Source organism: Entelurus aequoreus, linkage group LG03 (assembly GCF_033978785.1).
Source record: "Entelurus aequoreus isolate RoL-2023_Sb linkage group LG03, RoL_Eaeq_v1.1, whole genome shotgun sequence".
NCBI lineage: Eukaryota > Metazoa > Chordata > Actinopteri > Syngnathiformes > Syngnathidae > Entelurus > Entelurus aequoreus.
In genome coordinates, this window is record NC_084733.1 from 65,591,061 (window position 1) to 65,601,060 (window position 10,000).

Consider the following 10,000-nt stretch of genomic DNA (forward strand, 5'->3'; position numbering starts at 1 on the left):
CCTTTTTTATCATCAATCCATGTTTCTGTGACAGCAATCACTTTGAAGTGTTTCAATCACGTTGATGTGTTCCAAAAAGTTCTTAATATTGTTGTAGTTTGCATACAAGCTTCTGCTATTAAAATGAATAATTGACAATTTGTTATCACATGTAATATTGCTATTATATTGTTCATCTGTATAATAAAAACAATTATTAATATTGTGGGAGTCCCTTGGAACATAGTAGTGTTGATGCTGAATTTAGGTGCTTGTTTTCTGTCAGAGTCCATTATCATCGTTGTTGTGGTAGCTGTGTAAACTTTAAAAATTGTCCAGGTCCTTGCTGTCATGGACAGCAAGTACTCTTGCTTCTGGACCTCCATTCAGCTTGATGTAGATTTTACAGTTGGCGCTCCAAGTTCCCTGGATTTTTCCCTGCTTTCTCAAGTCCGTGTGCTTTCTTGGCGATTCCAGCGTTACGTCTTGTGAGATGCTCATTCATGTACACACTTGTTCCCTTCAGCTTCTTTCCCTGTCTCAGCAATGACTGGAGTGGCGTTGTTGTTTCTTCCGTTCAGTGGGATGCATGTTTCGATGGTATTAATGTCAATTTCAATTTCTTTTGATTGCAGAAAGTTGACCACTTGCTGTTCTGCTGAGACCATATCCATTTCATCTGGTTCACCTTCTTTATTCACAGCTTTCGCATAGGATCTTGGTTTAATTCGGTGCCCTGTCACGATGATATCATTCATTCGTTTATCTTGATCCATTTCATCTATGATATTCCTCAGCATGTTGTTGTCTTCTTGAAGGGTCTTCATTTGTTTGCTCATTTCAGTGGCTTCATTATTTCTGGAGTTGTTCTGAGTTTGCAAACTTTCTATATTTAGCTGCAGACTTTTCACATCTTGTTTGTGTTCTGTTGTTGCTTTTCTCAGATCTTTTTTCATTTCTTTCATATCATCTTTCCATCCATCCATAATTTCTTTCCATTTTTCTATAATTTCTTCTTTAAAATTATGGAATAGTTTTTGTAATATCCCTTCTTGATTCCCATCATGTCCTGTGTCCAGCCTCAAATCTTGTTCCCATTTGTGTCCTGTGTCAGTTGACCCGGAAGGTTTCGGGGTTTCAGTCTTTCCTTTGCCTTTTCGCATCGCTCGACAAAGTGCTCGTTTTAGGCTCCATCAATACTTTATTAAAAATATTCAACACTTTTTTTCTTAAGTGTATCATTAAAAAGTGAGTGCTATAGCTAAACTAGTTTAAAATAAACTTTAAATCAGACAGTCCGGCAAGTGGAATGCTAACTTTCGCTAGCCAAGCCTGGCTAGCTAGCGGCCAACCGGTAGTACCAAACAGACGGCTATTTTATTTTTAAAAGCGCACCAAAAACACGCCGAATTGAAATTAAAGTTGCGTGTTTTAGACTCAGCTGATACTGTTTAACACATTTGACATGATTTTTGTGAAGTATAACTTAAAGGATAGAATAGGTGCTTTATTGTCATTGCATTTAAAAGACAACGAAACTTTAGGCAAGTTAGCGGAGTTATATGGCAGTGAAGTTGCAGTGGATGAGCAGTTAAGGTGGACTGAAAGAGCTCACAGTTAAAGTGCAGTTAAGGTGGATTGAGTAATCAGTGGATCACTATTGCACATTTTTCCCAAATAACTCTGTTGGAGCCAGTTGGAGCCTATCTATATTATTTATTTATTAAGTGTTTGACAATGAAATCAAATAATGTCAAGAATGATGTTAATGAATTATTGGATGTTTTAGATTTCATTGTGATTGACTGATTGTTTTCAGCTGCTTACGCTCCTACTGGTGAGCCACTTCCTCCTCCTATAATTAAGAAGACAGGACAGCTGGGTGCCCTTTGTCTGTCTATCATGTTGAAGGAGTGAGGAGTGGAACAGTTTGTTTACCGCTAAACAAGCCACGCTAAACAAGCCACGCTAAACAAGCCACGCTAAACAAGCCACACTAAATAAGTTATTTAGATTATGTTGAAAGTCAACCACGGAGAATATTTTTTGTTTGTGAAAATAAATTATGATCATTTGGAATCTAGAAATATCTCCGCGAGTGCTTATTAAGGAATTTAGTGAGTCAAACACCTCCTCCTCAAGACTACTCTGCATTACTTTATTTTTATTTTTTCGAAACTTTTTTGGAAAGCAAGAGTAGTCGCTACAAGTAAACAAACTTCACTGAAGACCCGAAGGACCAAAGCAAGATCGCGCTGCACCGATGACAGCCAGCAGCCGGCGGGCCGTGAGTAAAATCAGCCATGATGACGTCATGAATGAACGCGCCTGTATGGAATCAAAGGAAAGTTGCAGATTGTGGATGTGAATCGCAATAAAACAGGATGTTGGAAGGACATTTAAGAATTAAATAAGTGGACATTAAATTGAGCTGTGTGATTATCTGGAATGATGTCTGGCACACCTGAGACGGCAGCTGAGCACGACGACATGTTGAGAACGCGCATTGCTTCGCGCAGAGGCAGACTGGGCGCGTGCACGGGGAGTCTAAATGAAATAAAGACTTTGATGACTGATGTTAGAAATGCTGATAAAGTTAATGATGCATTTGAAGCATTTAAAGGAGCTGTGGATGAATTTAAAAATGCTCACAAATCTGTGCAAGAATTCTTATCAGAAGAGGAAAAGGAAAATGATTATTATGACTGGTATGAACCCAGAATAATAAATTTGAATTATTTCATGAAAGATGTTGAAACATGGAAAAGAGAAATTGCACAATCAAAAGTTGGACCACTGGACAGCATATCAAATGTATCTCACAAATCAAAGTCTGCCACTGGATCAAAAGCCTCCAGATGTTCCTCAGTATCCTCAGAATTAAAAATTGCCAAAGCGGAACAAGCTGCCACAATGGCTCGAGCTGCTGCACTGAAGGAAAAACACACCTTGCAACTGGAGGAAACAAAGCTTAAAGCAAAGATGGAGCAAATGGAGTTGGAAGCAGACCTCGCAGCATCAACTGCTAAAATACAAATCCTTCAAAGTGATTTAATTCATGGAAGCCATGATGTGGCCCAGGAACCTCCAGGTGATGGCATGACTGAGTATTATGATTCTCACCATGAAAGAGAAACTATGGAGAGCAATGTGGACTTTATAGAGTTCGGTGCAATACCCAAGACCCAGCTTCACCAAACCGTCTTAAGTCTCCACAGACCTCTACTTAAAAGGAACACCAACACATCAGAAGATCTAAATAAACCTCAAGACAAAAACGCAACTGAAAAACACAAGACCCAGATTGTAAATCAGACTCAACCAATAAATCACTCTGCACAAGATAATGTGGTTATCAATGCTGCTCATGATAACTTGGATATGGTTATTCAAAGACAAAGTGACATTGCAAAACTCATTGTCTCACAGCAAAAACTGTCTCTACTACCAGCAAGAGAGATTTCGGTGTTTGATGGTAACCCACTGGCATATCAGTCTTTTATCCATGCATTTGAACACTTGATTGAAGACAAGACTGATAATGATCAAGACCGACTCTACTACCTTGAGCAGTTTACCTCTGGTTTGCCAAGAGACTTGGTTCGCAGCTGTTTGCACATGGAAGCCAGTAGGGGCTATAATGAAGCAAGGCGCCTCTTAAAAGAACATTTTGGAAATGAGATGAAGATTTCGGGAGCTTACTTGGAAAAAGCCTTGAATTGGACAGCGATTAAAGCTGAGGATGGGAAAATGCTGCATGCATATGCACTGTATTTGAGAGGATGCTGTAATGTAATGCAAGATTTACAGTATTTGGAGGAACTTGATATCTTAAAGAGCATCTTAAAGAGTCTGGGCGAGCTAGGATTTGAGCACTATCAGGCATCGCTCGTTCGCTTCTTCCTCGAGGAGACTCTGGTCAAGAAAAACCTCACCAGTGTTAAACACAGCGTACTTGACTACTTCCTGTTTGCGATTCTGGATAAACAACAACGCCAGGAGTTGGTGCGCTACGCCTACCTTCACTTTGAACCAAAGGATACATTTGTGTGGTGTCCCAGGAAGATTCAGAGGCAGTTTAAGAAGTTCAGAAAGAAAGAAAAACATCGGCATTCCTCCTCTTCTTTTTCCACAAAAGACCATTACGAAGATAAAGAAAAATCACGGACTCCACCAAGGACAAGACCATGGACCATGGAACAAGGAAACATACAACAAGACCATGGACCATGGAACAAGGAAACACATAACAAGGCCATGGACCTAAGACCATGGAACAAGTAAAGACATTTCCAGATGCCAAAGGCTTTGTGAGAAGTGTTTTGGTTAAAACCAAGACCAACACGGTTCAACGACCAATAGATGAACTCTGCCTGCTAATGGAAGCAGCTTGATGGACTGAGGGGGGCTTCGGTTCTCCAGACTCGATGACCGCTTCAGATATGACTATGGACTTTGATGAGACTTGACTAATAACTCAAGAAACTTAATTAATTTTGAATTTGAAGAACATAATTGTTTGGATTATATTGTTCTATTATGGCTCCTGTGAATATTATTATTTATGTAATTGTTTTGCTAAAGCACACAATTAGGGGCCGGGATGTTGGAGCCAGTTGGAGCCTATCTATATTATTTATTTATTAAGTGTTTGACAATGAAATCAAATAATGTCAAGAATGATGTTAATGAATTATTGGATGTTTTAGATTTCATTGTGATTGACTGATTGTTTTCAGCTGCTTACTCTCCTACTGGTGAGCCACTTCCTCCTCCTATAATTAAGAAGACAGGACAGCTGGGTGCCCTTTGTCTGTCTATCATGTTGAAGGAGTGAGGAGTGGAACAGTTTGTTTACCGCTAAACAAGCCACGCTAAACAAGCCACGCTAAACAAGCCACGCTAAATAAGTTATTTAGATTATGTTGAAAGTCAACCACGGAGAATATTTTTTGTTTGTGAAAATAAATTATGATCATTTGGAATCTAGAAATATCTCCGCGAGTGCTTATTAAGGAATTTAGTGAGTCAAGCACCTCCTCCTCAAGACTACTCTGCATTACTTTATTTTTATTTTTTCGAAACTTTTTTGGAAAGCAAGAGTAGTCGCTACAAACTCAGTTTAACACACATTTATTGTGTGCATGTGTGTGTGTGTGTGTGTCTGCGTGTGTGTGTGTGTGGTCCAATCACACGTCAATAACCAGTCATGTGACAAGGTGTGCTATGTGGGCAATGCAGGACTGGCGCCGCCCCTAACAAACACCCACACATGGACGCGGTGGGAGGGCTTTGGACAGCCTATAAATGTCCCAGAGCTCAGTGGGAAGTATTTCACAGGAGGGCCGTCATGCCGTGGCTGCTGTCTTCTCCGCCGGAAGCGACGTCCTCCTCCTCGCCCTCCCAGCGTCATTGCGAGCGCACCGCCTTCGCCTTCTACTGCGCGGTGCGGGAGCAGCTTCCCGTGTGGCTGCTGGAGGACATGCGCAGTATGGAAGTCTTCTTCTGGGAGGACGGCCGTCCCCGCTCCGTCTCGCCCTCCGACGCGCTGATGTACGCGCTGGTGCACGACCACCGTGATTACGCTCACTTCCTGCTTGCCGGCTTCTCTGTGAACGCGCTCCGTACGCCACGCTGCAGTGTGTGCCGCGGCAGCGGGTCGGCACACCTGCACGTCGCTGTGCGCTACAACCGCCGCGCAATCCTCGGCCTGATAGTGGACACGCTGCGGGATTTGGCGCCAGAAGGCTGGCGGCAGGAATACCTCAACAGCTGCGGCGGCTGCGCGCACGGGGCCGACGCGGGAAAGACAGCGGTGCAGCTAGCAGTAGAACTGTCGCGTGGCGACTGTCTGCTGCCGTTACTTGTGCTTGGAGCGCAACCGCACGGTCTGGACGCTGCGCTGTTGAGACTTGCCGCCGTGCACTGCAAAGACCGCGGTGATGCGCGGCACTGCCTCAACCTGCTTCTGCTCTTTGTGTCGGAGCCGGTGCGCCGATTGCGGGACGAACAGCAGCGCTGGCAAAGAATTCTGGGAAAGGACATGTTTAGCTGGCTGAGTGGTCAGGCGCCGCCCCCATTGCTGCTCCAGGCTCTCAGGACTTTAGCCCGTTGTGTTCCAGGTCAAATCCCCCACTTGCCGGCTTTCCTGCAGCCACACGGCCAGGTAGGACCGGACGTTCCCTTGCCGTGGAAACCAAGTGAGACATGATGATTATTGCTGACTTCTTAGGACATTTTCTTTCTTGTGTAATAAAAGACTCAATTCATAAACAGCTTCTGTGTTTTAATAAATATCAAACCCACTCACATATCAGGTGTGGACCCAGTCCACCGTAAGGCCAGAGTCCAGTAAAGTGCAGCTAGTTCTAAGAGTTAATTCAGGTCTGCTCCAGTCCTGTCCAAGAGTTCCTCAAGCAAACAATGTTTGCAGGACCAACAGAACCCACCCAACTCAAAGTCCACCGGAGCCCATCAGGGCAGTCTGCCGCTGGTCCAGGTCTACTGGTTTTGTTCAGGCTCAGATCTACCCACCCAACAAAGTAGACTAAACAAAGTCAAGTCCATGAACAAAAAGTAGAACAGCAGAACACATAACTTTTCTTCCGACTTCTTTCAACACTAAGGCTATCTTCTGTTTTTTTTATCACAACTTCCCACTCGTCAACTTGTGACAATCCCTTAAATATCCCGGTACCACCAGTGCTAATAGCAGTACCACCAGTACTAATAGCAGTACCACCAGTACCAGTGCTAGCAGTACCAGTGCCACTAGTACAAATGTGGGTTGCTCACTTTTGCCCAAAGTTGGGCTGGGATAGGCTCCAGCTCACTGGAAGAGATCCGGGAAAAGCTCATAGAAAATTGTTAGGTATAGGAAGGAAAGCTAGCTGGGATAGGCTCCAGTTTGCCCCACCTCGTAAGACGAGGTTAGACTCAGGGAAGGAAAGCTAGCTGGGATCGGCTCTCCAGCTCGCCCCACCTAGTCAGATGAGGTTAGACTTAGGGAAGGAAAGCTAGCTGGGATAGGCTCCAGCTCGCCCCACCTAGTAAGACGAGGTTAGACTTAGGGAAGGAAAGCTAGCTGGGATAGGCTCCAGCTCGCCCCATCTAGTAGGGCGAAGTTTGAGTTTGGGAAGGAAAGCTAGCTGGGATAGGCTCCAGCTCGCCCCATCTAGTAGGACGAGGTTAGACTTAGGGAAGGAAAGCTAGCTGGGATAGGCTCCAGCTCACCGAGAGTAGTGGACGTGCTGTGAATGATTGACAAGTGAGAAGCGGTAAAGTGCACAATGTGGAAACTTTGAAATCAGAGGAGCTCCCACTCGTCATCGTCATCATCGCCGAGGTTGATCCCGGAAGGGGTGGATCTACGCTGTGTTTGTGGGAGGAGCTTTGTCATGCGACGGGCCAACCCGCCGTTGGCAGTGAGCGCCCACAAGTCATCATCTGCAGTGACTGAAGGACAGGAAGGAAGAGTTCTGGTTAGCTGGGCGGGTGAGTGATGCCAGTAAGAAGACCTGTGGACGTGTCTCACCAGTTAGGTAGTTGGCCTGTCCCGGGATCTTCTTCCAGTAGTCTCCGGCCGGATTTCTGTCTGAGACACCGTAACGTCGAGCCAGGTCTCCGTTGGCACATCGAACCCAAACCGTGCGAGAACTGAGAAGCAGCTGACTGACGGTCAGACCTGAAAGACGGACAGAGACGTCTGAGGACACCCAGACACAAAGCTGGGGTGAGGACAGGTTGAGGCAGACCTTGAACCAGGTCCCAATCTGTCCCAACAGGCATGTCATCACTCAGTCCCGTCCTGACGAAGACTCCGCCTCTGTTGTCCAGTGCCCACAGAAGACCATCATTTGGACTCGTCTGAATACTAATTAGTTGTACTCCGATAGGCTGCAGGAACATAAGGTTATTGTTACCTGGACAGGTACTTCTAGACAGGTAATGATACCTGGACAGGTACTTCTAGACAGGTGCTACCTGGGCAGATACTGCTAGAGAGGTGTTACCTGGACAAGTACTTATAGATAGATGTTACCTGGACAGGTACTTCAAAACAGGTGTTACCTGGACAGGTACTTCTAGACAGGAGTTACCTGGACAGGTACTTCAAGACAGGTGTTACCTGGACAGGTACTCCGAGAGAGGTGTTACCTGGACAGGTATTTCTGGATATGTGTTACCTGGACAAGTATTTCTAGATAAGTGTTACCTCGAGAAGTTTTTCTAGATAAGTGTTACCTGGATCGGTACTTCTGGATAGGTGTTACCTGGACAGGTATTTCTAGATAAGTGTTACCTGGACATGTACTTCTAGATGTGTATTACTCAGACAGGCATTTGTATGTATTACCTGGACAGGTACCTCTAGATAATTGATACCTGGAAAGATATTTCTAGATACGTGTTACCTGGACAGGTGGTTGTGGAGTTGTGGTTTTAGACAATGTCCTACCCGGACAGGTGGTTGTGGATGTGTGGTTTCAGACCATGCCCTACCTGGACACGTGGTTGTGGATTTACACAATGTCCTACCTGGACCGGTGGTTGTGGATGTGTGGTTTTAGACAATGTCCTACCTGGACAGGTGGTTGTGGATGTGTGGGTTTAGACAATGTCCTACCTGGACAGGTGGTTGTGGATGTGTGGTTTCAGACAATGTCCTACCTGGACAGGTGGCTGGATGTGGATTCAAGCAAGTATTTCTAGATGTAAGTTACCAGGACAGGCCCTTCTAGATAAAAGTTACTTGAACAGGTACTTCTGGATGTGTATTACTTGGACAGGCATTTGTATGTATTGCCTGGACAGGTACCTCTAGATAATTGATAACTGGAAATGTATTTTTAGATATGTGTTACCTGGACAGGTGGTTGTGGAGTTGGGGTTTTAGACTATGTCTTACCTGGACAGGTGGTTGTGGATGTATGGTTTTAGACAATGTCCTACCTGGAAAGGTGGTTGTGGATGTGTGGTTTTAGACAATGTCCTACCTGGACAGGTGGCTGGATGTGGATCCAAGCAAGTATTTCTGGATTTAAGTTACCTGGACAGGCATTTCTCGATAAAAGTTACATGAACAGGTACTTCTGGATGTGTATTACACACAGGCATTTGTATGTATTACCTGGACCGGTACCTCTAGATAATTAATACCTGGAAAGGTATTTGTAGATACGTGTTACCTGGACAGGTGGTTGTGGAGTTGTGGTTTTACACAATGTCCTACTGGACAGGTGGTTGTAGATGTGTGGTTTTAGACAATGTCCTACCTGGACACGTGGTTGTGGAGTTAGACAATGTCCTACCTGGACACGTGGTTGTGGATGTGTGGTTTTAGACAATGTCCTACCTGGACAGGTGGTTGTGGTTTTAGACTATGTCCTACCTGAACAGGTGGTTGTGGATTTGTGGTTTTAGACAATGTCCTCCCTGGACAGGTGTTTGTGGATGTGTGGTTTTAGACAATGTCCTACCTGGACAGGTGGCTGGATGTGGATCCAAGCAGGTAGCATCATGTTGGGGTTGAGTGGTTGTGTTCCGACTCTAAAGTAGACCAGTCCCCGACTGTCCAGGGCCCATACGTTCTGACTTCCGCAGCTCAGGCTGACCAAACGAACACTTCCTGTCTCACACACACAGGACCTGGACGTGAGTGGAGGACCGCGAGTTCCAATCCTCTGACCGACCCACGACGCCACAGTGTCCCTAACCACAACTGTACACATTTCAAAAGTATTTCTAGTTGTATTGAAGTATCTGTAGTTGTATGGAAGTATCTGTAGTTGTATTGAAGTATCTATAGTTGTATTGAAGTACATGTATCTATAGGTGTATTAAAGTATCTATAGTTGCATTGAAGTATCTATAGTTGTATTGAAGTATAACAAGTGTTAGCTAATATGAGCATGTAACAGACACATTAGCTAATGTTAGCATGTTACAAGTGTTAGCCAATATGAGCCTGTAACAGACACATTAGCTACTGTTAGCACTTAACAAGTGTTAACTAATATGA

At 44.5% G+C, this 10,000-nt stretch overlaps 2 protein-coding genes across 5 annotated transcripts in view; one reads left to right on the forward strand and one right to left on the reverse strand.

Annotated features, from left to right (window-relative positions):
* The first annotated feature begins 5,316 nt into the window (after positions 1-5,316).
* On the forward strand, positions 5,317-6,232 carry LOC133646743 (ankyrin repeat domain-containing protein 9-like). The gene has a single exon (XM_062042465.1). The coding sequence runs from the start codon at positions 5,330-5,332 to the stop codon at positions 6,188-6,190; it is 861 nt and encodes a 286-aa protein (XP_061898449.1). The 5' UTR covers positions 5,317-5,329; the 3' UTR covers positions 6,191-6,232.
* A 12-nt stretch (positions 6,233-6,244) lies between these two features.
* Positions 6,245-10,000, reverse strand: part of tecpr2 (tectonin beta-propeller repeat containing 2) — a 53,582-nt gene continuing 49,826 nt past the window's right edge. For 3 of the 4 annotated variants that reach the window (XM_062042461.1, XM_062042460.1, XM_062042462.1), the window contains exons 24-27: positions 9,459-9,607; positions 7,734-7,875; positions 7,514-7,663; positions 6,245-7,434 (exon numbers count right to left, since the gene is read on the reverse strand). In XM_062042461.1, the coding sequence (XP_061898445.1) occupies positions 7,286-7,434; positions 7,514-7,663; positions 7,734-7,875; positions 9,459-9,607 (590 nt within the window). In that variant the 3' untranslated portion in view covers positions 6,245-7,285. Of the gene's footprint in view, positions 7,435-7,513; positions 7,664-7,733; positions 7,876-8,975; positions 9,608-10,000 lie in introns of those variants that run through there. The other variant, XR_009825340.1, reaches the window with a different exon arrangement.

Coding starts and splice junctions, on each gene's coding strand:
- LOC133646743 (XM_062042465.1), top strand. CDS start 5,330: ATGCCGTGGCTGCTGTCTTCTCCGCCGGAAGCGACGTCCTCCTCCTCG.